Raw genomic sequence first — 27,699 nt, 5'->3', positions numbered from 1 at the left:
GTAAGGGCTGAGACACCAGGAGAGCCTAGCATTGGAACAGTAGAGAGGAGAAAAAAGACAAAAAGTATGTGATGAAAAAGTATGTGGATTATTCTCAGTGTCTGCACAAAGTGGAAGAAATGAGCCCCTAAAAGGCTGAACGAATTCCACATCAAAGTTAATCTTCCCCCACCTCGAACAACTTTAGCAATGGTGCTTTATACCAACAAGGAGGTTTACACCATGTGACCACAATGTGTTTTGTTTTTTCTTTTAAATTCAGTCTTGGTCAACCAAAATAATTTTTATTCCTTTGTCTGCAGCCCAACAGGCTAGAACTTCCATTACAAATATGGGAGAAGCATTTTTTTCAGAATATATCACCATTTCTTTTCTTTCATTCTTCTCCAATTACTCTAAAGTAACTTCATGGAAATTATCTGTTGAAACAGCTTTCATCTAAATTCCAGTAATGCTGCTTAAAACCAGAAGAACTTATTGAAAGTGAAGACGAGATTCTTTCCTTCTCCATGTTGCTAAACATGCTGGTTTGCACTCCTTAGTACTCTTCTCAGCTTATGCAAAAAAGACCAAGATCAGACCCAGATTTAGACCCCCTATTTGATGTTGCTTTGCATTTTTTCATTTAGCTTGCTTTCTCTGTTCCTTTTTCATTCTTGACTCTGAACACTGCCTTCTGTGCCCTACAGCCTTTATGTTTCTTCCAGGTTAGTAGGAGGCAACCTCAACACCAGCATGACGGCAAGAACTATGTTAGAATTATAGGCAAGGCCGCTAAAAATTCTGAAATAACCACTTGCTCCTGAAGTATGCTATGTTAATCTTGCAACATAGATGGGATAAAAAGGGAAGATAGCCATTGTTCCCACAAGAGCTCTAGCTGCACCAAACTCTGTAAGCATCCTACCTAAAATATCTTCAAAGATGCAATAAAGCAAAAAGCCACTGCTCCTGCAAGAATTACAGCTGCTTAAGCTGTGAGGGTAAAATGTGTCCTTCTCCAGATGTCACGCAGTCTGAGAAACAGTCTCAGGTTTTGTGGGTATTCTTCCCCCGCCCCCCGCAGTGAATTTCTCAGTATAAAGTGGTATGTACCTTTCTATTATATAATAGGCTGTTTTTATTGTTCAGATACTACTGAAGAATGAAACTACCTGCCAACTTCTTCTGGTGAAAACTGGTTCAGCATCAATGTGGGCAGTTTTCTTTCTTTCCTTTTTTTTTTTTTTTTCCCTGTGTCTAAGAGAAAATATCATTATCCTCCTGTCATTCATACACTCCGGTGTCAGACAATGCAAATTACTAGAGGTCAGTACTTCTAGTTCCAAGACCCTTTGCCTGCCTTTTTGGTGAGAAACATTCACTGCTTCAAACGATGGTAAAGTTTGTAAAACAAACTCTTTTTTTTTTTTTTTTAAACTGGACAAGACTAATGGGAAAGGCAAAATTGTCTAGGAACTGTAGCAATTTTACATGGGTTATGTAAAGGAGAAGTTTTTACCAACAGGGAATGAAACAGCTGATTTCAAAAAAAAGATGAGCTGTTCTGACAGCCATAACATATGAAACAGTTGTACTAGGTCACAGAAAATATCTGCAGTAGTCTGTGTCCAACTGTGGGCAAGAGTGGATATTTAGGAAAGAATATGGGAACAGATCAAGCATACACTGATATTTCCTGCAATATACCCTACCAGATAACTGACTGCATCAACATCTTTCTGTTTAAGTGCCCTTTTAATTTAAATGCTTTTTGAACCCTATCACACTTTTATGGCTTTTACTATTATTATTATTCTCTAACACCTCATGACAGAGTTTTACATTTAATTATATACTGCATGGAAGGAATACTTATCTGCTGTCAGATAACTGAATTTGATGTTTCTTTCTTCTTGCACTGTAAGAAATGGTGCAAAAATCATTCACTATTCACCATTTCCCTACCATTCATGATTTTGAGAGTTCTACTGTGTGTGTCTCAGCTATTTCTTTTTCCAGGCTGAAGAGAACAAGTTTGTTTAATTTTTTTTCATATGATAGTCATTCCATACTTGTAATAATTCTTGCTGGTTTTCTCTCTGTTTTCTAATTCTACTGTTACAAATGATCCTTTATCTTAGTTTATATCTATTAGCTTTCATAAATATCTAGAGAGTCCTATTTTAAAGCTGGGCTTGATTGTGTTGAAATCAAAACCTACTTACTTGAGAAGTCCTCTTTTCTTGATATCATAGTTTATCAGGTTGGACTCTTGTCACTGATGGTTCAGATTTCAAATGCTTTTTATCCAGAGAAAGGGCATTCACAGGCACCAGATTTTGCAATCTGTTCCCCTGCCATTACTTTGTTACACAAAATTATTAGGCTTACTAGTGCATTCTAGTGGCATACTAGTGGCAAAAAGTAATGGAGTTCTTTGATTTAAAAAAAAAATTAATTTTCTTTTATGTATGCAATATATTGTTTCACTTCAATTACAGCAAACAATTTTCTAGGTGACAGGAACCAATATTCACCCTGTTTACACCCTTCCCCGCCCCCTGATGTATTAGAAAAATGCACATTTCAAAGAAGGTGCAATGAAAAAAGCATTGTTTCTTTCTTTACACATAATCTACCAGCCAGAGCTTGGGTTATGCGTAAACTATACAAGAAGTAGGTTAGTCAATAGTCTGCAACAGTGAATAAACGTTTTTCTTTCTACTTGCATATTCTCATGTAGTTCTTATGCAGATTTTCAAAGTATTTTAATAGCTATGGGGCTACTCTAAGGTCCAGAGAGCTTGAAAGAACAGAAAACAATAAAAAATGGGTATTTCACAAAGGCCACAACTCTGTTCTTTAACCACTTCCTTTTCATCCTGCCTCACCAACAGAATAGTGATAGTGTAGTATAACTCTTTCCATCAAAAGGATAGATAGCCCTTATACTTGAATTCGCCTCTTCAGGATGAAAAGTTTGAGATCTGCTCAGAACTGCATGCATAAAATTGACTTCTCATTTATGGATTCAACTATAAATATGTTTTTACAATTCATGGAGTTATAGAAATGTAGGCTGGATGTGATGTCTGAAGGTCACTTATCCTATCATCCCAGCTGAAGCTGGACTACTGCCAACAGTAAATCAGGCCAGCTATGGCTTTATCTAGTTGAGTAAGGAAAACCTCTATGGATGGAGATTTCACAAAATTTTTAGGCAAATTGTTCCACTGCTGTGCTAGTCTTCCAGTGAAAATTTTTTTTCCTGACATCTAATCTGAACCTCTCAAGCTGCAATTAGTGTTCGTTGCTGCTCACTCTTTCATCTGATACTGCTGGGAAGCGTTTAGTGTCATCATCTTTGTAACTATGCTTCAAGTAATTGTAGGCTGTTACTAGATCACCCTTTAGCCTTCTCTTTGCCAGCCAAACAAGTCCAGTTCCTTCAGCCTCTCCTTGAAGGCTAATGCAGGGTTAAGTTACTTATTGCCTAGACACAGAAGGCTGATACTAAGCTTAAAGGTCTCAAATGAGGACAGCTAAAGTCCTGGACCACTTTTTGTGTAAAACTATGCAGCATTTCAGCTATGATGAATATGTGCTTGAAATGCTCCTTTTGCCCTTAAGCTAAACAAATAATCTAAAGGCCTGAAAGAAAACAAAACCAAAAAAACCCCACCCTACTTGAAAACAATGAGTAAGCATTGAAATTAATTGAAATATGTTACCAGGAATAAAAAAGCTGGCCTCTGCTACCATATATATAACTCACTCTAAGGATAAAACATCCAGATATTTACAGTTAAAGTATGGATGTTCATGCTACTTTGGATATATTTTCAAGAACTGTGAGATTTTAAATTAATATTATTTTAACAAGAAAATGTTTTTAAACTAGGTTTTTTCCTAAACTCCAGAAATATGCAGTTTGTCTGGAATACTGTATAATGCTTAAAAAATACCCCACAGCCCAAAGCAATCTTAGGTATTATATGCTGCTAATTTGCTGCTTCGTTCTAAGTTAAGAACTATCTTAATTTGTACTCAGGAAATCTTAATTTTCTGGCACTGCCAAAGACACTGAAGATTTATTCTTATACTCCTTTTACGGCACTTTTGCCCTCTTAAAACTGCTTGCCCCCCCCCCCCCCCCCAAAAATAATACACAGAGAAGCACAGTGAGAGCTCTCGTAACTCTTACATCAAGAGGTTTATGTAGCATAAAGCTTTGTTGACCTTTGAGGTGGTAGAAGTAGAGTGTTAACAATTGTTTGCTGAGCAACTGAAACATAGCAAGCTTTCCTTTAAAAAGAAAAAACAAGCTACCTGCTCACTTCAATGATTAAATGGAGGCTTATGAAAAGAGGTATATTCCATGATACTATTTATCTTGAGTACTTTTACCACAGCCTTGGCAGTGCTGCCCTGGCTGGATGCTATCTATGTAATGTGTAGATTTTAATATGTTGGCCCATTGTGACTAAGTTTCTTTTGGCCTGCATCAGCTGCAGTAGCATTTCTTTTGCCAATCTATTCTTATTAGTCCTTCCCAGAAATGTTGACTTGTGTTGCTTTTCTACCAGGCACAGGACCAATATTGACTGCCCCATATTTCTATTCTCCTGAACATACCTTTTTCTAGAACTCTCCTCTGGACTTGTAATTCTCTTACAAGAAGTGATAAATATAGCACCTATCACATGAACATTTTATGATTTCTAAATGTAATTTTCCTGTACTTCAGGATATGTATAGCTAGTCACAAGCAATAACTCATTCTACATGTATTTCTCCACTCTTATTCTGCCCCCTTCCTTCTTGTGGAACAACCTTTAATACCTTGGCCAGACATACTGGAGCAGCCTTTATCTGGATCTTCCAGCATTTCTATTAAATGATGAATGCCCCACACTTTCTGATCCTTGAACTCAGTAACCTTTTCCTCTCTTCTTCCAAGAGTTTTCTATATATCCTTTCTTTAGGTTCTTTTTAGTTTGTAAGTCCTAGCAGAAGCACCTGTTGTCCTGTTCCTTTGCGTGGAAATCCCCTGACTCAAAACCTAATATCCTGTCAGAAAACTTAATCAAACTTCTTTCTCAGCTCAGGCACTCTCCTTAGTATAATCATAGCTTGGTGTCAGACTGTACTTACTAGGATTAACAAACCTGTATTGTTCCTGATCGAGGAATATAAAACAGTTTTGATACATGGTATTAATGACTGGTTTACCCCAGTCTGTCATGGGCACCCATAAGTAACTACTACATAACAATGCTTAACTTACCATGTACTCATAGAATCATAGAATCATACTCCTACAGACATGACTTGCCGTTTCAGTGCACACCTAAGAAGTTGCAGGGATCAATTTTCAAAGACAAATGTTCAGGACTCTGTTAAAGTACTACTCCTAATTAAATCTGCTTTGTCTAGTCTAGTCCACATTAAGCCTTAGTAACGCTACAATTCTTTTCCAGTCACAGAGATCATACATGATAAAATATTCATAATGTTTTCATTGTCATTCTATACAATAGCCAAGACTAAAGGTCCCCATGTAATTCTCATTCATAGTGCCAGATTCAGTTATCATCTGCAGAATTTTCTGTAAGGCAGTAGTAATACTCCGCAGGAAATCATCAAGGGAGACAGTATGCTGCAGTACCGCTTTGTTATGTTTATTTTCCCTTGTCTGAAAAAGAGGTATCAAACATTGACTATTGCCTCCTCTACCTGTTTTACGTTGTCACGTACAATCTGTAAGTATAAACAATTAGAAGATGTTGTCTTTAAAATAGTGAGGAATTAATTTGGTAGTTTGCAAATTTTGTTTGCTAGTATAATTTTTCCTCCCCATTTGAGGATGAATCTGTTTAAAAAAATGGAAGAAAGCTTGCTTCAGGCTTAATACATTTTTTTTCCCTCACCATATAAATCCATATCTTCCTATCCAAAATCACACAAGATTTCTTCAGGGCTTCACTTCATAACATCCATGTTTCTCAGCCTTCTGTATGCTCATTTCATAGTAGAGATTCAAGGTTCCTCTAATATAAAACCTTCTTTTATCATCCCTTTCAATTTCCCTTTATTGCGGTGACATAAAGTATATATATGTACATAACATGCTATGTTAGTTTTCCACCTTTCTGCACTTCCTATTCCTCTTATACATGCAGGACACTGAAAGAATTTTGATAGGATGGACAGAAATAGATGGCATGTGCATGTATATATCCATATGATAGGTGCTATATTGACATAGCTGCTTCTAGTTATCCTGACCTTCTTCCTGTTTTGTTTACCATGTAACTGGTCAGGAATTCCTGCAGTGGTTTTAGACTAATGTAACATAATACTTCGGTGATGGGATAATGAGTTTGCTTGTAGAATAAGTTGAGCTTCTAAGTGACTTAAGAACACTTCTAATGAATTCACAATGGGACTTACCATTCTATGTCACCCTTTCTAATTTTGACATTTTAGAATTCCCAACATTTTCTAGGAAAACTTTGGGATCCTAGGATTGGAAAGAAAGGGTTTGGAAAGGCAAAACAATTCTGTCTAGTCAAACCCCTATTGGTTACCCTGTCCGTTCTGGGAGATGCCAAGGCTAGAAACAGGACGACACAGGTAGGGTGTTTTATCCCAGTTTAATCCTACCTCAGTGAGGTTCTTAATTTCTTTATTTGAGAGATATATAGAGTGAATTGGACTAAGTCTATTTACTTCTCTCCAACAGATAGTTAGTTTCTTCTTTTTGATTTTTAGATGAAAGTAATTACTTTTTGTAACTTATGAAATTTTCATCTTTCCCCATTTAGACCCACAGCTACCTGATCCTATGCATTCTTGTAGGAGTCTTCTTTCTTTGAACAAAAGATGATCATATAATAGTCTTTTTCCTTTTAAATCAAGCCTTTCTTATCCAGCACTCAATCAGGACTGCCTAACTGCTTGACAGGAAGGACCTTTCAAATAGCACTCAGTCTAGGCTTTTTTACAAGAAAAAAGTATCTGTATATTTATCCAGGCTGTCTTGCTTTCTGCATCATCTGTGTTTTCTTCTGCAAAATTCTTCTGCTTTCCCTCTGCCTTCCATTATACATTTATTCAAACATAGTTTGAATTCCTGAATTGCTTTGACTATGATTGTCTTGGGCAATGGTATTTCCTTCTATGTGTTTTGTAGACTGTCATTATTTCAGAACGGTTTAAATTTGTTTGTATAGTAACCTTAAGGAAAAAACAATGTTTACATCCAACAGATTCAATTACCTTTTTACCCACCACCCCCTCTTCAAATACTTTAGCTTTACCTGCTTTCTTTAGAAGGTTTTAAGTTGTGGATCTCTAAAGAACACATTTGAAACAGAAAGAAAAGATCCATGCCGTTTTGTTAAATAGCTCATAGCTACTAGTATATGCTAAATGCCAGTCACTATCACAAGGAAAAGCCTCAACAGGAAAATAGCAACAGCTTCCACTGGTTCTTCCAAGTTTTACTGACATTTAAAGATTTTCTAACTTTTCCTCAAAGCAAACATTACCATTCCTGCACCAATTTCATTCACCATTGTTTACGGTTTACGGAAGATAAATTTTATTTAGTTTAATTAAGGTTTTCACAATCCCCAAATGCCTACCAGTTCTAAAATAATGATGAAAGAGAAATAATGATTGAAAGATAAAGTTCTTGGGTATTTAGTACAAATGGCAGTTAATTCCCTTATTTGTGATAGTTTCTCTCTTCATAATTTTTCATTTTTAAGTTCAAAGCTCTCCCAACTGTGACCAGAAAGCTTTAATGTGAAAGCTGTGAAGAGATACTACATTCCAATTTGGCTCCATTTACCAAGTTATTTTTCTAATTACTTGCTATGTTGATAGCAGGGTCGTCCCTTTTCAAAACTCTTAGTTATTTTGGAACTCTTTCCTGCTAAGCACACCTCTGCTGTTCCAGAGGATGACCAGGGATGTTTGTATGTTTGCAAATTACTGGAAGAACAGAAGCAGCCATCTGTTCCTTAGCACATTCTTTCCCTTAAGCAACCACTTCCTTGTTCTCGTGCTCAGAGAAGAACTTGCAATTAGCCCCCAACAAAGCCATCTGGATAAGGCATTGGCATTACCTTGCTTATAGCCTAGCTTGTGTATAATTATGAAATTACAGCAGCACATTTCTTCTAACCACCTGGCTAGCTACTCCCCTCAGGATTCCTGAAATGGAAAAGACACTGCAGAGAAGAAGAATGCTTTTTCCTGCCATTATTTTTCCTCCACATATAAAAATTTTCTATTAAACTCCTTTGGGATTTGTACAATGACTTATTCTATTTTTTATTATAATAAGCCATAACCCTCTCAAGTTCACTTTCCCTATAATATGTACAGTAGTTTTACAGTATTGATGAAACCAGAAACGAGCCTGTTACGTTAGGATAGGAGTATATGAGTGGACACATCACGTATCTTTATGTTCAGTTTCAGTGTCAGCCTTCATCTTAGAACTGTGGACATATCACTTCTTATTTAAGATTTTCAGATATATCAAGATGTCATCTGGCTATAAAAAACTGAGACACGTCATGCATTGCTGTTTCAAATGTGATTGATACACTGCACAAATCATAAGCCACCACTTAAAATTGATAAAGGCCTTGTCTTGCCACGTATACTATTTTCTCTTAGGTTTGGATTTACTTGTCATTTAATTCCATGCAGAAAGTGAGATTGAACACTACGTGTTTCACGTCTCCATGTTAACAGGTAAAAAAAATTTCAGAATAACTTCAATTAGTTTTCTGTTCTTCATCAGGAAGTAGGTGTTGCCTCTTTCTCTTTCCCTAAAGTTTTCATAATTATATGGATGACATCTTACTGTTATTTGAAGACTTGTTTTTTCCTGTCTGATGCATCTCCTTATTGTTCAGCAATACATTTTTGTACTTTGCTATTATAGTTAAATCATGAAATGGATTTTGGGGGTTCATTTCCCAAGGTATATCATGCATTTATACCACGCAACCATAGTCTTGCACTGGTGCAATATAGCCTGCATCTTTGTTGGAAACAATTCCTGATTAACATATCTGCATTTTAACTAAATGAAATTCTATTTAGTTTAGTTAAGGTTTTTATGACTTTCAGATATTCAACCAATATTGTAATAATAATATTACATTGAAGAAGAAACTTCTTAGGTGTCAGGTACAACAGTTTACTAATTCTTTCTTTACATCATGTAAGAGATCACAAAGTTTACAAGAATTTAAAACTGTCAGTCCTCTTGTACATGTTCATTAACTTTCACAATTTATGGAAGGGTTTTAACTCTCTGATTTTGTCCTTGGACTACAGACTCCGAATGAGGATTTGGTAGTAGAGGGACAGTATTATGATTCACTACAAAATACAGTAATAAAACCAAACCTCTTAAAATGCAATATCCTGTTGGCATGAATGTTCTGAGAGTTGGCCAAAAACCTATATTAGCTCTAAACCATTTTTTTCCAGACAATTAGTAGCAAAAGCATTTCAACTGAGCTAAAAATTTCTTGCATGGTTTTATTATCAGCTACAAATTCAGGGAAGGAAAGAAAAGCATGATTATTTGGAAAGAGACCTATGATGTTTTTAGGGGATTATCTGTTGTATCAGGATTTGCATTGTGAAAATAAAAAATAATCCCTCAAACAGATTTTTAAAGCCATGTTTTTACACCTATAAATCTGTCTGTATATAAAGTAGGCTCAAGTGTCAGATGACCCCACCTTTACAAAGGAAGTACTAAACAAAAACCCCAAAATATAGGGACTGTATAACTTTGCTTATATTCCAGTATGCCTTAAGAGGCTTGTGAGTTAGATTTCAACATGGCTACATACTGCTGCTGTGGCAGTGCCAACCATCATGGTGCGCCCCTGTGCTGGGGCTTTTGAAATTACAAGAAACTGCCAAAGGTCTGTGGTTTTAATCTGTAAACACAGAATTACTCACTAAAATAACTAAATCAATGCCTTCATGGAACTCCAAGAACAGAGGATGCAACTCTGACAAAATCAATCCATAGCAAATGAAAAGGAAGAATAACATGAGGAAAGTATAAGAGGTAATTTGAAAAGCCTAGGTAAACAGTCTGCTCTGCTCGTATTTCAGCAACTATGCATTTTTAAGGGGTAATTTTTTCAGGATACTGTTTTAGTGTAATAATAATGATCAATATTGTTGCAGATTTCCTTTGAAGTAATATCAATACAATATATTTTCATTCTCTAGTAAAACCAAATAAAAATGAAATTTGAAATAAATGATATTTTCATATTACTTTTCATGTAACAAACAGTGAATGATTCTTCTCTCTTCATCTCACCAGTTGAAATACGGAGCGACTCTAGTGAAGTCAAGGGAGATGCACTACACCAAGTGATACAAATTTCAGGATAATTAGGCCCAAAATACTGTTACTTCTGTTAAAACCCAAAATCAGCCTCAGCTCCACTTGCCAAACAGGAAAACTGGCCAGAATACTTCACAGTCAAACAACAACAAAAATACCCAGACTCTATAGGTTATTTTCATCCTCTCTGAACACAAGCCAGACAAATGGAACACATACATATTTGCAAATAATCTTGTTTAACAAAATATACTCTTTTTTAGATAACCCAGATCCCTTCTGTTCACCTACTCTGGACCACAGCGGTGACTCATCATGTATGCATAAAGTTTTCTAGAAACCTAAAATATTGCATATACAAAGGAGTGCAATACCTGCATAGTAATCTATATGGAAAATGCAGCTAATACTGTTCAAAACAGTAAATTCATTACAGGTTAACATTAGAAGAAAACAAAGGAGTCAATTATTGCAGAATAATAGGTGGGAATGTTAGAAATTAGTGAAGTGTCATAGTGGTTTTAGAATCACTATCCAAAGTAAGCAAACATCCAAAGTACCATACCTGTTGCCACTGCGAGAACGCTGCCACTATGTGCTATGGCACATGTCTTTGTTAGAAGGAATATATTACTTGATACACATTGTAATTCCACAAAGAATTCTGTGTATCATCTCCAGTGCCTTATTTTCACTGCTTTCTGTTATTAAATTATAAAAAAGAAAACATGGATTCTCTAAATGTACTTGACCAATAAATCTGACATAATATGTTTATATAGAATGATAAAATACATAGCTATTTTCCAGTCTGCCCTATTCAGTTTCTTTATTTGCAGGAAATAAATCAAAACAGATACAAAGATAGATGAATGTACTCTGTAAATACCATTGTGAACTTCCGCAAAATTTATGTTCTTTGTATACATATGATAAAAGAATACTGAGCATAAAAGTCTGTCAAAAAGCAAATATTTTTTTCTTTCAGTTGGGAAGCATGCTAGTATTTTATATAAGGTATAAACGCAAGAAGTCAAATGAACTTTTCTTTTGTTTTTTTGTTACAAGAGGTATTTCTGAAAAAAAGTTACATCACTGTGGAATTGGATAGGTCTAACAGCAGCTTCCAGAACTAATGCCAGGATCTGGGCTTATATAACAGGACATAGGCAGATGTATGAGAAAGGCCTTAAAATTTGCCACACCAAAACATCCTATGGGCTGAAATGTGTCTGTCAGTCACTAATTGAACAGTCTTATGTGAAAAAAAGTGAAGACTGCTTCCCTGCTTTGAGGAATTGGCTAAAACATCTTCTTGAAGAAAATAATCTTGATCAGTGCCTACTAATTAGGAGCTTTTGATTAATGTATTTTTGTTTGTTGAAAGATCAGTCCACAGGTGGAAACAGAGAGGTTCTGTGGAAAGAACTTTAAGAATAGTTTAAAAATGTTAGGAATGACATATGGTATATATGATCCTTTGAAGAACCTTACAGTCTTCTGTTTCTGCCGAACCAAAATACTTTTAACCATACTAAAACTGTTAGGCTTGAGTTGACTCCAGTCTTTCTTCAAGAAACTATGCTGCTTTGAAAAAATATAAGTTCTGTATAAAATGATTCATTATACCTTTTGGAAGCACTGGGAAATCAGGTATCAGTAATCTCCAGGAGTTTTACCAGACATTTTCAATATTATTTTTCTCTTATTTAAATAAAAAATATCAAATCAGCTCCTCTTACTTACTTTCAGATGGCAAGGCATGCCACTATATAAAAAGTTTACAAACAGCAAGCTGCTCTTCCTCTGATGACTCCTCTGAAGACACTAAATTCATGATCTGTACATGTTATGAAACTATCCACTATATAATACAAAGTGAGACCAAAGACAACAGTCTGGGAGGATTTGGAACTGTATCCTGATATATCATTAATGATGCCCATCATTCACAATACCCCTCCCTTCCATCATGAACTATGCTGATCGATAATGCCTAATCTTATTTAAATTAGTTATATGGACTAAGCTGAAGAAATTATATTAAATCCTATGCAATCTCATGATCTGAGAATAGTGAAAGTAAGAGATACTCTAAACAGAACAGGATTTATTTTCTTAATTTAGCAGGACAGTATTGCAAATTCACTTTGTCTGAAGGGAAAAAAAAAAGGTGAAAGATACATTGAATTAAAGAAACCAGACTTCACAAATACATGAAACAGCGATCTGAACAGTTTTTGTACAGCTTTTGTAGAGATCAGTTTAAAGAATAATCATCTGAATATATGCATCTCTTTATGGAAACTTAACATCTATATGAAAAGCTTTCTTCATATTTTATCCATGGTTTATCAGCAAGCAGACTTTACACAGCTGACTGTACAAGGATTCTTTGCATCTTGTGACCATGGTGCAATAAATCTTAGTGTTATCTCAAAACAGAGGGAAGGACTGTTGAAGGTAAGACAGGAATAAACCATGATTCCTCACACCAATGTTTTCAACAGTATAAAGCCTAAACAAAAAAAAAAACCTGAGAAGGAACAATAGCTAATATTTTAGCTGTAGGCTAAATATTAACTCTAGGCCTGTCATTTGGGTAAGAGCTAAAAGCTTTACAGAAATGTTTCCCGTACAAAATCAATTCATCTGGACATGTGAGTAGGAATACTGAATTTCATGCTGTCATTAACATCACATTGGCTTACCTACTTGAAATTATTTTGAGAGTTACATGCATTGGATCAGGTCTACAACAAGTAGATATGCCTTACAGCATTCTGAGATTTTAAAGATACTCAAAAATTACAAAAATTGTTCTGGGGTATATGAAAAGGATTGGATGGGAATGATGAAAAAGCATAACTAAGGCTTTGGAATCTGATATGAAACTGGCCTATGGAGGTCAAAATAGCAAACAGCATTATCACAAAGTTGAAACATTAGTTGATGTTAATTTTCAAGAGGAGAATAACTGGCACACAGCTAAAAGACTCTTCTAGTTAAAAAAATATTTAAACAGACATCACTGCAAGAATTCCAATTTTTAGCCTATGTTACCTCTGTCTCAGAGTCTATGAAATCTTTGGAATCTGTATAATTTCCAGTGTTTTAAAATGTACCTTGTTTTGTGAATATTTGTTTCTAGACATTTTTCCTAATACATTTGCTGTACAGAAAAAACTGATTCCAAATTTTCAGTCACATATCCTTTTCCTACTTTCAGCAGTACATGAACACAGATGAACTGCGACAGAATAAAGGTCCACTTACTCAAGAATTATAGTTTTATTAATAAAAATTATTGCTGGGTATTGAAAATGATTGGAATGGACACTTGTTGCTTACTTGTAAAATGCCATGCTTATCAACATTCTCTAAACATGAATAGGATGACTTGGTTAAAAGATATGTTTTCTTTTAAACAGAAAATATGAGTGCATACCTTAAAAAATTTTCATGATAGACAAATATCTGACTAAAGTTAGTCAGATGATCATAATGCTGATTTGCCAATGAAACCTAACAGAAAAAAGATCTAAGTTGTAACATGCTGGAAAACATTGACCTTAGCAAAAAAGCCTGATTAAGATATTTTCTGTATCTACTTTTGACAATACTTGAGTGATATTTATTTTAATCATCTAGAATATTTTCTATTCAAAACATTACATCTGTTTACACCTATGTATAGGTGTAAACCGAGCAATAAACTTGGCCTTCCAAGAGCACTTGGTGCCATGGACAGCTCCAGCTGCATCCTGAGTGCGTGTCGCAGCAGCAACGCGTCAGGAAAATTCAAGACGGCCGTTGATTTCTAACGGACCTTTCTGCTTTCAGTTTATAGCGGCATTGGATTGTTATTTCCAAATATGTAACGGTGGTGGTCATCCTAAATTGTTCATAAATGGAATGTGCCTACTCAGGGCAGCAGACAGAAAGATGTTAAACACATCTAGCTAAACTCAGCTTTCACCTGTAAGTATACAAGTTGTCCCACCACAGTAGAATGTGGTTCTTGTGTATTCTTTCCAGCTTACCATTATACAATGGGGAGAAGTAAGGCAAGGAAAAAATTCTGAGTATGTATAGTGTGCTAAACTACACATCTAATGATGCACTGTTACAATTGTGCTGTAGTAGTTCTGTCTTTTTATTAACAGCAGAATATTTCTCTAGTGTGAAATCCTTAGAAATTACTCATACCTTTTATTTAAAGAATTTGTTTATAGTGCAAACCTAAGTTTGAACACAACCATGTTTTCCCAAGTTACACCTATTGTTTCTAGATCTTCAGTTTTAGACTTTCTTCCGTAGCTGCCAAATGTTTTAAAAAATAAAGGAAGAGGTAGTCTGTAGTGAAATGTATTGTAACCAAATAAGTGAATTAAGATCCCTGAAATTTCATGGTCAGGTAAGATGTACAGTCACCAAATAAAACAAAAGTTGTTTCTAAAAGCAGATTTTGCTCATTGATAGACATAATAATGTATTTTATGTGCTTTTCACAGTTATGCAGAACACTACTGTTGACAGTGTTGTTTCCTCTCCTACAGAGTCGAATGGCAGAAAGTTTGCGTCTCTTCGATTCTATCTGCAACAACAATTGGTTTATCAACACCTCACTCATCCTTTTTTTGAATAAGAAAGATCTGCTGGCAGAAAAAATCCGACGCATCCCCTTAACAGTCTGCTTTGCTGAATACAAAGGTCAAAACACTTATGAGGAGGCAGCAGTCTACATACAACGCCAGTTTGAGGACTTGAATCGCAACAAGGAGACCAAGGAGATCTACTCACACTTCACCTGCGCCACTGATACTAGTAACATACAATTTGTCTTTGATGCAGTGACAGATGTCATCATTCAGAACAATCTCAAATATATTGGCCTCTGCTAAGAATCCTTGGGCTTAATCTGTTTTCCTGAAGTGATAAAAAAGGGGCTAACCACTTCCACTTCTAGTGGAAAAACATGGGGCAATGCTTAGTAGCCCAAGGAGAGAAAAGGGGAAATCTGATGTATGTACACAGTTCCTCTTATGCCCCCTTAACCCGCTACATCATTTTTCAAAAATACATGTTCTGGAGAGTGAAGGCCTCCTCTCCAAAAATACCCCCCCCCCCCCCCCCCCCAGTAAAAAAAATCCAATCAACAACTCAAAAACCCCAAACGAAAACAAAAAGAGATTGAGGCCTAACTCTGTGGAGAAGTTTTCACCACAGTCACTGCACTTTTATTCCATTTGTTTCATTCCATTTCCTACAGTGGGAGTGTTATCATGTTCTATGTAAGAAATAATTCTTCATCCAGTTGTCCTAAAATTTTACTGACATGAAGATATAAAGCTGGTGACTGATAGATTAAGTCATTTGCAGGGTATGGAGAGAAAAGCTAGTTCAAACCAGAAGCTACAGAACAGGAGAGTTTAAGCAAAATACTACTTAAATTTGTAAAGAATGGGCATGCACCCACAATATTGGTACACACAGCCAAACAGTATATACACATACATCATGTATGCACATGCACATGACTCACAGCATATACTATGTACACACTTCTGCTTTACTTTACTGTTTATCATGGACACCTTGCCTGTTAAAGGAATTGTTGGTGCGTAACTGTTCTGTGATTTCCAAACTGACTAGCAGCTCTTTCTGCTCTTTAAGGCTTCAAATATGCAGCAAAACTACATGAAATGAATCTATGAATAGGCCAAATCAAGGTCAGTGTTTCTTCTACTGGTAAGGAGTTTTATACATCAAAACAGTCTCCTTTTACATCTTTTTTTGCCAAATCTTGTGGTGTTTCACAAAAACCAAACTATATTTAAGTAGGTTAGTGTTCCTTTTTTAATACAGATAGAAAAAATAAATCACAAAGCAATTTTTTAAATTATTGTTGTAGTGTCTGGATTGCTGAATGTGAAAGTTGCCAACGGACAATTCTGTTCCACTGCTCCAAATACATTCTGGGAATTGTAATATTGTAACAGATTTCCCAAGAAGCAGGAGCCATGGAGATTGTGTAGTATATAGCCTCCAAAGTCTTTTTTTGTTGTTTTTTTTAATTATTTTAAAAATGTGATGTATTATTAGAAGGTTAAAGATGAGCGATACGAACAATAACTAAATGTCTTGATATTTCAATTTAATAATTTAAATTATTTACAGTTTAGTGAAGTTAAGGAAACTGAAGAGATGCATTCCTCAGCTCCAGGTTTCATCTCATAAAGAAACACTACTGGATGGAGTAACATTCCGGCAAAAGTTTGAATGCATAAGAAGCTCTGTGGGACTATACTGGAAAATCTCAAATGGATCATATAGACCTAAGCCTTTGGTCAGTTGATTCTTTCCCCTGCCATAGAAAAGACTTCTGAAAGACTTCAGTGTAAAGTTGGTGTGTAAATATATGTTTGATAATTGTAAAGCACATATGTACACAGAAACACAGACACACATGCACACTGGAAGATAACCTTCTACTTTTGTTGCCCCTATGTACTATGATTAGTGCAAGAAATCTCAGCCAAGGGCTCTAAGAAATTTAAAACAAAATGGTTAATAACATCAACATTTAAATTGTCCACTTAAAAAAAATAAATAATACAAATGATACTGAACGTGTCTATAGTGTGTTCATTAATTAGTGTTATGACAGTTACTTAACTGGATGTTTGTGAAGTTTTCTTTCCTTTATGACAGACTGCTAAGTTTTGTTTATTTGCTCCAGATCTTTTTCCTCAGTTTATTCACCAACATTCAGCAGTTTCAATCTAAGCAATTACATTTGAGCAACTCAGCAAGATTTAAGGGATGTGTTCCCATTTAGCATCTTTACAAATTCTGAATGCATGCTATTGTTATATTTTGGGGGGAGATGGTTAGTAGCAATTTTAGGAAAGAAGTTTTAGATCAAGAAGTATAGGAAATATCAGGAAAGAAACTTCCATATTATCTGCAAGATACATAAGAAGCCTACCTGCATATTGTCTTACACAAGTAGGTACTTTGCACCGATGTCTATGCTTAGAAATGTCTAGGTATAAGCACATATATAAATTTTTGAATAGCACCTAAGATGGTGTCCTAAACCTGTATTTAAAGATTGAAAAAAACTTGAAAAATATGTTCACATCTTTGTACTACTGAGCTCTCAGCAAGTCTCCAAAATCAATCCGAAATACTGTCTGGCTCATGCTTGTGAAAAATTAGACTTTAAGAAAAATCTAAATATTTTTTTAAAGTGACCATATAGGGTGATCTACCAGCATAAGTCTTATTGATGGTTTTTCATTTAAGTTTTCTTGAAAATTCCATCCATTCGGACTATAACAAGGTTCTTCTAGAACATCCTCTGAAATATTTAGAAATCTGGATGTACATTAAGAAAAGGTGCAACTCTTGTACAAACAGCATAAACTCATAAAAATCACTTGTTAGAGGATGCTAGATAAATAATACCCCTGGAGTTTAACCAGAATTTGACTTGGGACCCTTCACCCCATTAATCATTTCTGAGACCAGCTGAAAATATTTGATAGTGCTTGGATAGTTTCATTCCTTTGTTTGCTTCTCAGCATTTCTACAAAATGCATCAGAACATCCTAATCTTTCTTACTTTAAGTTTAAGAATCCTTCTTTTGACCTGTTTGAGGATACCTAGATTCAAGGTAGGATTTTTCTAAGTGACCTGGAGACTCAAGCTAATGATGAGCTGGGACTGCCAAGACAACTACAATACTCTTGAAGGTAGTGGTTCAAGCAATAGTAATTTTCAACCTTGATAGAGAATGCAACCATAACAAAAAATATTTTTTGAGGCTTACGTCATGGGTTAAGACTTTGAAAACTCTTCAGTCCAGACATAATCAAGAATGGGGAAAAATCTGTCTAATTTTGAAGGAGGTATTTTATCCCTGTACTGAAAGACACAGAGCCCCTTTAAGCACTCCCTGTCAACTGTTACACCTGAATAATAGAGGCAAAAGAGCCAATGAGGCTGCACCTTGAAGGTATAAAAGGTTGTCATGCCACATAAGGCATATTTAGGTCTTACTTGTAATGAGAAGATACTATTGCCTCCTTGTGATATTTGCTGTCAGGCTGCTTGACTTGGTGAGTTTACTAAAAGCTAAATATGGTAACTGCTAGTACAGTCTGTAGAGCTAGTACAGGATCCTCTAAACTTTGTTTACCATTAAAGTGCTATCATTTACTTGAGAAATTGCACGGTATTTCTAGCCTAAATTGCTTTCTGTAGCGTAATATCCTATTATTATCCAGCTAAATTGTGAAAAAGGTGTAAAATGAGTCAGAGCTTCCTTTTCCAATGAATGGACTATTAGATGTTATGCCTCCTTCAGCTCTAGTTTTCATGGTACTGTGGCCATTTCAGACTAGTGAAAGAAGTGACAAAACACCTGCATTCATTAAAGCATAGCTTCAAGGTAAGAAAGATGAATAGGAAAATTAAAACCAAAAGTGTAGTCAGTTAGGAGGAGGGTAAGAGACATTTTATATTAAAAAATAAATCTTTATTCAGCTAAGACAGTCCTTCTAACATAAGTATTACAGGCAACCTACAACAGAAGTGGCAAACCTAGGATATTTTAGCAAAGGCCTAAGGGTATTTCTGAAGAAAAGGAGTCAGTTATATTTCTTATTGAATGAAGGCTATCTTGGGAAGGAGGAAAGAAATTGAAGCACTGCCATGTGTTCCTACTTGGTTTAAGAAAAGTATAGGCATGGGGAGGAATAAAGCAGTAAATAATTAAGTTTAAATAATCAATTCACATAATCATGTTCTCTGAATAGCAATTCCTTGCTATTAACACTCTAATCATTTAATTCCTATGACGTTTTTCATCTTAGTATTCTGAGTAACTCATGGTTACTCTTTTCTATCTGAAGAATTCAAGATGTTAAAATAAATTCTGTTTTACACAGAAGTAAAGTGACTGTATAAGAAAACTGAGGCACAGGGAAGTTAAAACTAAAAAGTCTTGGCCAAAGACAGGTGCTGAAATGAAATCCCTTGACTCTTAGTCATCCACCTGGGTAAATCATGCAATTAAATTTGCATCTATTTTCTCAGTTCTCAGGTTTATCAGTGATGCAGTGCACTGCCACCTGAAAACTGCATTAATACAGCTGGGATTTCACTTCACCTGGGCAACAACGACATTCACAGAAGAGATGTTCCATCTGCTGCAATAAGCATGCCATCTGTCCTTTTATCATTTGCACTCCATACAGCAAAACAAGTTTCAAAGGGAAAAAGGTATCCTTAAACAGTCCTCATCCACAGATGCAATTGGTTATGATTTTCCAAGGGTGGAATAGTGGAGACAGTGAGGGTCAGTAAAGTAGGAGAAATATTATCTCTTGGACTTTTCCCAAATAGAGGTTCTGGCAACCTTAAAAATCCATTGCCCCATCCAATCCACCTCAATCTTTGTCTAAAAGGATTAAGTACCCATAAAAGACAGGATAGATGATGGGTAAGAATTATTAAACTTTTCCAGTATTAACCATATCCTAGTGAAAGATTTTTTTCCTAGAACTATTTTTGCAGTTGTTATTGCCCAGGTCATTTATCATTGCGTAACACCCTTTCACTAACATTGTTAAGTATTGTATGTCAACTAATTGTTTTCACAAAAAGTGAAAGTTTTGCTATTAATTTTTCCAATGTTCTTAATTTTCTCCTGCTGCTGGTTCTTCTCCCTCTTCTATCCTCCATTGAATACATATATCTATCTTATTTTTTTCTTCCTTCTGCCCATTAATTCTTGCCACTAAGTTGTTGGTTCTTCTGGAAATGTTACTCCTCGGTCTTCTCCCATCTTTGTGGATTTTCCCACCTTTTAGTTTTTAATGATCCCACTGTTCATGGAGGATACTGGTATACAAAAATAGTCTGCAAGTGGATTTGCTTAAAATAACCGCATTTTCCTAAATTACTCCTGTTTGGAGAAAGACCAGGTGGCCTCGCATATTGCTAACTGGAGTCACTGACCACTTCCCACTTAACAAAAAACTACACTTCATGCCAAATGCTTGTACAGCTTATGTTCCTTTTTGTCTAGTCTGGAACACACTGCTTTATTGGCCCTGTAAATTACCTCAGCTCTAGAAAACATCAGAAATCTATCTGTGGAATGGCGTATTAGTTGCTGACTTCCTCCAGCTGATACAAGTTACATCCTATATCATTATCTGGATGTGAAGTGTAGAAGTAAATGCAGAGAGGAAGACAGACAGTTTCTCGGCTAGCTGAAGAAGGCTGAATTACCAGGCAGAGACTATTTCTACACCTGTAATATGTCAAATGAATTATGTCAGGCCTTGTGGCTTAACTACCTATTGGAAAATTTCTACTGTTCTCCCTGATAATTCCCTAAATTGTCTCATAGCAAAGAAAACAGTTTTAGAACCTTTTTGTTTTTCTTGTAAGTAGCCATCTGTATATGAGTCCATTCTACAGTAACACAATTCTGCTCAAGGAGTTATCTTCCAACCCTTAAATACAGGCGTGTATATTTTTATATATATGTTATATGTTTATCTAAATAAAAAGAATACATGGCTTGGAAAAACACCTTTTTCCAAGGGTAATTACTCAGAGATACTTTCACAGACAACATGCTAGTTCAGCTTCTACACCACTGATCTTATAGACTGTACATACCTCACAGGCTGAGGATCACAGGTTTTTTCTATTCTTCCCCCACCCCACTCCCACCCCCCTAAAAAAATCTGGTTTGTAGAAAGCTGTGCAAGACTAACTTAATCTAGTGAAGGAATTCTATCCTGAACAAGTCTTGGAGGCCTTTAATAGCACAAACATTGACAGAGGAAATGGTCAAAATTTGGCATTATTTCAGAGCTGAAGAAATTAAGCTTTGGAAGAGTATTTCACCTAGAAAGGTGTGACTCAAGCAAGCTATAAAGAGACTGCTAGACACATCATGCTCTCTGAGAGATTTGAATATAGGATCAGAAGATAAAGATTAAATTCTGCTTGCTTCACAGATGTAAACAGTTCCTCTACATTCATTTTTAATTTTCTACAAATAGAAGGGGGGAGGAGTAGGGAAAAAGTTGGCCTGCATGAATAGAGAGCATGATCACTGCAAATATATTAGGATTACACTAAATGTTGAAAATTAATCAAAGGAAAAAAAATTTATTAAAAAGACAAATATCAAGTTTCTAATAAAGTAACTCTCCTTACTTACATTTAAAAGGAAATTGCAATGAAGGCACTGATGCACAGAATTTACCAAATAATATAATTTTACAATTATTTAAATGCCACCTTTTCATACTAATTATCCTTTTCTGCTTTTTGGAGACAAAACTCCAGAACCATTCCCCAAAACAAGTCTTGATGTTAATTTGATTTGGAAAACCTGGTTCTTATCTGCCACCAGGACCTGAAGTGAGAGAGCCAAAATGAAGAAACTGGTATCAGTCTTAGCTCAAGAGAAGCCTCACTGAAAAGCAACTACCACTCAGAGAATTGTAGCCTTTCTTGTAAATATAGGCAACTTTCACTAAGCTGGGACTGTAACATGATTTGGAAGCTGGTCTTTGTCTGACAGAGGCTCCTGCTCACTACAGAGCTACTGTGAATCCTTTGCCTTCAATCAAAGGCAAGGTTTTGAGGAGAGATACTGCTCCAGCTAGCTCTCAGCTTTTGCTGAGTTCTCAGCTGGAGTTGGATAATCCTTCCACTCTAGAAGGTGTCTTGATTTCTTCTTGTATAGTATAATCTCACATTTCCTGATTATCACCAAACTGGTTTTACAGTTGTGACAGTTCCCATCAGTGGCTCCTGACCTAAGATGACATATTCAGATGCCTGCAAGGAAAAGACGGAACAATGGGAGTAGACCTGAGTGGCAGTATGGTGTACCATGACATATCCTCTGGTTTGGGCAATGTATTTCCACTTATGTGGATTTCTTAATAAGTAATGTTTTATGTTTTGGCACCACCAAGAGCTAGCGTTGCTTACTGCTACAGTAAGTCTCTAAATAGAAATGACGGTTCTAATAAAATGCTTTCTATATAGCCCTTGTTTTCAGTCCCTGCTTTTTAGAAAGTGTCTAACTGCAAACACTGGAAAAAAAGCCCTCATTTCCTCTCAGGGCCACATGGATAGCTTTTTTTTTTTAAAATTGGTTTTTCCCCCCCTAGAACTTTTATTCATCCTCCAGTGAATGTTTTCTGCTTATGTAGCTAAACTTCCAACCTACTTAGTTAACGCTCTGAGTTTTGGGAGATAGAACCTAAAAGTAGGCAGGTGTTTACATGCAACATTAGTTGTAGTTTATATCCATAAGTCTCAAATTCATATCTAAAATGGTATGTACAGCAGCCACCAAACCCTGAGGCAGTTCCCCTGTTTAAACTGAAACCTTTCCAGTCAACTTAAGTTGTGCGTCATGCACACACCTGAAAATGCCATCAGCAAAAGAAAAGTGGTAACTTCCTGCATTGGCCTACCAGAAATCTAGCCACATCTGAAGGTTAGAGTTAATAATAAAGTTCAGTACAGCAGGGATAGAACAGCAAGGCTTATTACTGAATTAGGCAGTTCCAAAAGAGCTAAGAATAAGGTCTTAGCCAGTATGGCTGAATGGTTAATGATTAACAGTGATCTACAAAAATTTGGCAACTTTTATTTACTTCTGTTAAGTTTTCTTCTCCCATAAGTATCTATTATGATCCACATATTTACAGGATGGTATCTATCTGTCTACACAGGTAAGAGACAGAATTCTTTTAAGGCAGACAGGTCAAAATTTACTTAAGCCAAGTTCCTGTCTCGTTGGATTTGAAAAATCTGTAAAATGGCTAGTGAAATTAAATTAACAGAAACTCTGGTTTTCTATAGCGATGTTCACAAAGATGTTTAGCCCACCATATTAATATCCTTAATATGGATTCAATTATTTAGAACTTTAAAAAGGGTTGCATGCATGTAAAAATACATCTGTATTTTTGAATTCATGTACACTCACTCAGCAAGGCTTTAAGCATTCATTTAATTCTTTTTTAAGCATCGTTAATGTAACAGAATTCCTCAGACGAGATACTTTCCCATGAATTTAAATAGTATGGCTTTTTAATTGATAATTTGTATCTAATGAAATTTTATTTTTAAAATTATAATTTTCATCACCTGGAAAAGTTTAAGACTAATGTTCAGATTAGAAAACTATTGAAATTATAATCAAAGAATCTAGAAATAAAAGTAACAAATCAGCATAAATTCCCTTGGTGTATAAAAGTTTCAGAAAACTATAAATATATTTATTAAATATAAAGAAAGCATGTAAAAGGTACAACAACCTATTCTTCTGGGAAGTCAAAGGCAAATTCTCAGCTTCGATTCCTCTGTCTAGACTGAAGCATTTAAAAGCTAGATGCCTGACAGATGTAATCAACCCAGCTTCTGTTTACCTCACTGGACATAAATGGATATCGCCAGAGCAGAACTCGTCTCATCCTAAACTAAGCACCTATGATATGTCAGACTTTTTGCCCCTTTAGATACTTCTTTTCTCCTGCTGGAAGCATAGGGTGACTAGCTCAATTTGACATCTGAAGTTAGGTGTAATTTATCACATTTTTAACGTCACATCTTACCAAGTCCATTTAACAATATTACCTAAGGGCAAACAATATTTGAATAAAATATTAGAAAAGGCATACTTCTTCATTATTCCTTGCATCACTCCCAGGTTTTTTAGTTTTTTTTGGGTTTTTTTTGTTTTTTTTTTTTTAAATTCACCACCTGAAAGCAATGTCAAAGCGTACATTTAAGAAACAGTGCCTATGAGCCTAAGGTCAATGACATGTTAATACCTAATCTGTGTAATACACAGCACAATAGATGGTGCCCTTACTTGCTCATTTGCCACCTCCTACAGCAGTGCTTGCAAGGAACAGGGAAGGCATAAAACACATTTCACAAAATTTGTAGGTCCTAACACAAGAAAAACTTTCTACAAACCCTGTGTGCTTTGAAATTAGTGCACCATGATGAACAGCTGATCATAATTTTGAACAGAAGAGGACAAAGTGAATTTTTGATGCAAAATTCTGAAATACAAATTCAAGCGTGCAGACCACGCAACCTGTCTCTTGAGCAGGTAGCCTTAACTTGTGTAAGACCTATGAAAATTAACAGATCTAGCAGGATCAGTCCCACCAATACATAGACAGGACAATCCACAGATGTATTATGTTAACATGGGGCATTTCACTTGTTATCTATGTAAAGCATTTTCTGTATTGTGGTTAAGTATTCTCACTGTTATTATACAATTTGCAAATTTTTAGAAGTGCAAAAACAGCTCTAGAAAACATAGTTGTCTCCACCAATAAAAAAGATGACAGTCATACCTTTTAAAATTTTCTGCTAGAACCCAAAGAATAAATTATAGGAAAACTAACTAAAGAAAATTAAGATGACCAAAAATAGAAAAGATACTGTTTTTAAATATGATTTTCATGGAAAATAAAATAAAATAAATCTGGAAGATTTTACATAAGGAATCAGGTAAATTCACCTATCTGCTTTGCCCATTTGAATACTTAACTACTGAAAAAATCCCTACCTTCATGTAATTTTGCCATCATTTCAAAAATCTGATGTGTGTTCTTCCGACAGATATCTACTGGATCATCCAAGAGCTCAGTGAGGGCAGAAATCATTCCACTTTGTATCAACCCTTGCCTACAAACAACATGGGAGGACAGATTTAACTAAGCATAATAAAACTCATATATATTTGTGAGATGCTTAATCTTAACTAAATACTCTTATTTACATTGCATCTATCATCTTGCCAAAATTTAGAAATTCTGTTCTTATTTCTCACTGAAACATCTTTATCATTTCCCATACCATTCAGTAAACTCTGGAATTACACCTACCTGCCGACATTATGCATAGCCATTATATAGAGGATTTCTGTTGTTTTTTGTCGGACAGTACTGTCATGATGTAGCAGCAAAGTCTTCAGGTTATCCAAGAATCCTATGAGACACAACAGTTAATTTTAACGTTTCTTACCTTCAGCATTAATTTGAAATAGCAATACTCATTTTTATCTCACAATTTGAAGTGCAAACAATCAGAATTTTCATCTTGTCCTGACAGTGAAACTCTCATTGTCTTATCTCAAGTAGGGAAGAAACTTTCAAGTTTCAAGGCCTACTGCCAAAAATGCCATGCTACAAACAAGCTGCTGACTTCTGTATCAAGTTAAATCCTAATCTTGCAAATATTTATGAAGTGACATAACTCTAAAAATAACTCAAGTCAGTTGAGTTATTGATGTTTTTAGAAAAGCATGTGTTTGCAGGATTGATGCCTACTTTTTTAAAACTTTCTTTAGGAGTAGCATGGGCTATGTAAAAACACACAGCATTGCTTTTCACACATAGAAATAAATTTGGTGAACCGTTAATGATTATGCGTATACACACATAGCACTGACCAAGAAAAACCCCCAAACAACAATCTCGCATTGCTTCAGCAGTTAATGTTAATCAAACAATAACTTAATAAATTTTGAACATGATTATTGGTATCTTTTATAAGGAAAAAAATACGAAGTAAATGGAGAAAAAACCAAACCAGAGGACTTCTTCAGTGTTACATAATGAGCTATGTAGATACACAACAGACTGCTAGAAATTGTGAAAATAAGCTTGTGGGTTTTTTTCCAAAATCCAAACTTAGGATTCTTCCAAGTGCTGGGATAAAAGCTTTTGAAAATAGTGGTGGCCAGATATAATCCTAATGAGTATGATGAATTTGGTTATATTGTCTTGTATCTTAATTTCTTATGAAATTCCAGGTTTTTTTTGTTATAGACTCATTCTACAATCACTAAGATACTTCTGAGAAGGAGTTCTGCATAAAAAGCTCTGATGTTTTGTGTCTCTGGTAAAGTTATATCTGGATGTGCAATGCTATCCACTGCTGAAGGAATGAATGGCAAAAGATGACTTCACAGATTTTGCAAATGAACTTGTAAACCTTATTTAAATATTATTTTATTAATTATTAATTAAAAGGTTCATCAGAGGTTTTTGCCTGTTATTATGGGATCTGAGATAGGAGTATTTTGAGCACCTCAAGCATGAAAAATCCAGGAAGGCACCACTGTCCCATGTCATATGTGGTAGAAAATGTCTAATGAAGGGGGAAAAAAAAAAAAGGATTTTGCTTTTTTTTCCTGCTCTAAGATAACTAAAAGCTTTTTCTTTTCCGTTTTCTAAATAAAATATATTTAGTGGTTCTATGATATTAGAAATTAATAAATTCACTGCTTTGGTTTTTTTTCTGAAAGGTGCATGGATAACAGGATTAGAAAAGATTCCAGGCAAATGAAATTTAACTAACTGGAAGGAGGTGGTGGGGGGTGTGTTTCTAACTTTGGATTAATTAAGCTTTTTTTAATTATTATTAGCCTATGTTAGGAATTAGCTAAAATTCAGAATAAACAAAAGAAAAGAAAGATTCGCATTACTTTTGTATTTAGGGTTGACAAAACCTACAGTGAGCTATTGATAAATCCTGAAGTGAGGATACTCTTAAAATAACTGTCATGTATATGGCATTATAATATTCTTTACCTTTTTAAGGTAAAACAAGTAGAGATTAAAATAGAAAAATTTTCATGGTCATTTTGTGTCATCAAAGACATTGCAGGGAAAAAAAGTAGAGCATGAAAGTGATTTCCCCCCCCACACACACAGTGTCAAAGCCTATGACAACAGATCACTTACCTACTCCTATTGCCTGGTAGACATTTTCTGGGTCATGGACCAGATCGCAGAGCGCCATCAGTGCCCGCTGCTGAGTCAGCAGCTCAGGAGAACGTAACTCCTCATTCAGTTTAGGAAGGGCCCTCTCTCCAAATGCAATGGGAGCTTTTGTGGGATCTATATCAGGGGGAAGGTTGGCTGAGATACGAGCGTGTGCCATCCCAAATTTTCCTGGGAAGGATTCTCCCTATCCCTAAAAATACTCCAAAATGACTCTACCTGGTGACTGGACAGATGACGTACCAAAAAGACAACTACTGACTTTAAACGGTGCTCTGTGTCCCAGAAGAGCTATTTTAGCACACATTCATTGTTAGGAAGCTATGAAAGAGCAGGCTGGAATGGTTCACGGTCATCAGCATTAATGTCTGTTCATCAGCTGAATTGTCTTATCTGGTTTAATTCTCTACTGAACACTGCAAGGTGAGGGAGGGAACGTTTTTCAAAGG

The 27,699-nt window shown here is 35.5% G+C and overlaps 2 protein-coding genes across 5 annotated transcripts in view; one reads left to right on the top strand and one right to left on the bottom strand.

Annotated features, from left to right (window-relative positions):
* The window catches only part of GNAZ (G protein subunit alpha z), a 75,445-nt gene extending 58,434 nt beyond the window's left edge, over nt 1–17,011 (top strand). For all 3 annotated transcript variants that reach the window (XM_030026116.2, XM_030026117.2, XM_030026118.2), the window contains one exon: nt 14,944–17,011. In XM_030026116.2, the coding sequence (XP_029881976.1) occupies nt 14,944–15,288 (345 nt within the window). In that variant the 3' untranslated portion in view covers nt 15,289–17,011. The remainder of the gene's footprint in view (nt 1–14,943) is intronic.
* The window catches only part of RSPH14 (radial spoke head 14 homolog), a 105,021-nt gene that overhangs the window by 76,833 nt on the left and 489 nt on the right, over nt 1–27,699 (bottom strand). For both annotated transcript variants that reach the window (XM_030026119.1, XM_030026120.1), the window contains exons 2-4: nt 27,212–27,666; nt 25,349–25,451; nt 25,030–25,148 (exon numbers count right to left, since the gene is read on the bottom strand). In XM_030026119.1, the coding sequence (XP_029881979.1) occupies nt 25,030–25,148; nt 25,349–25,451; nt 27,212–27,410 (421 nt within the window). In that variant the 5' untranslated portion in view covers nt 27,411–27,666. The remainder of the gene's footprint in view (nt 1–25,029; nt 25,149–25,348; nt 25,452–27,211; nt 27,667–27,699) is intronic.

Source organism: Aquila chrysaetos, chromosome 9 (assembly GCF_900496995.4).
Source record: "Aquila chrysaetos chrysaetos chromosome 9, bAquChr1.4, whole genome shotgun sequence".
In the NCBI taxonomy this organism is placed as follows: domain Eukaryota; kingdom Metazoa; phylum Chordata; class Aves; order Accipitriformes; family Accipitridae; genus Aquila; species Aquila chrysaetos.
The sequence above is the reverse complement of the archived record's forward strand: the minus strand, read 5'-3'. Positions and strand labels throughout refer to the sequence as shown.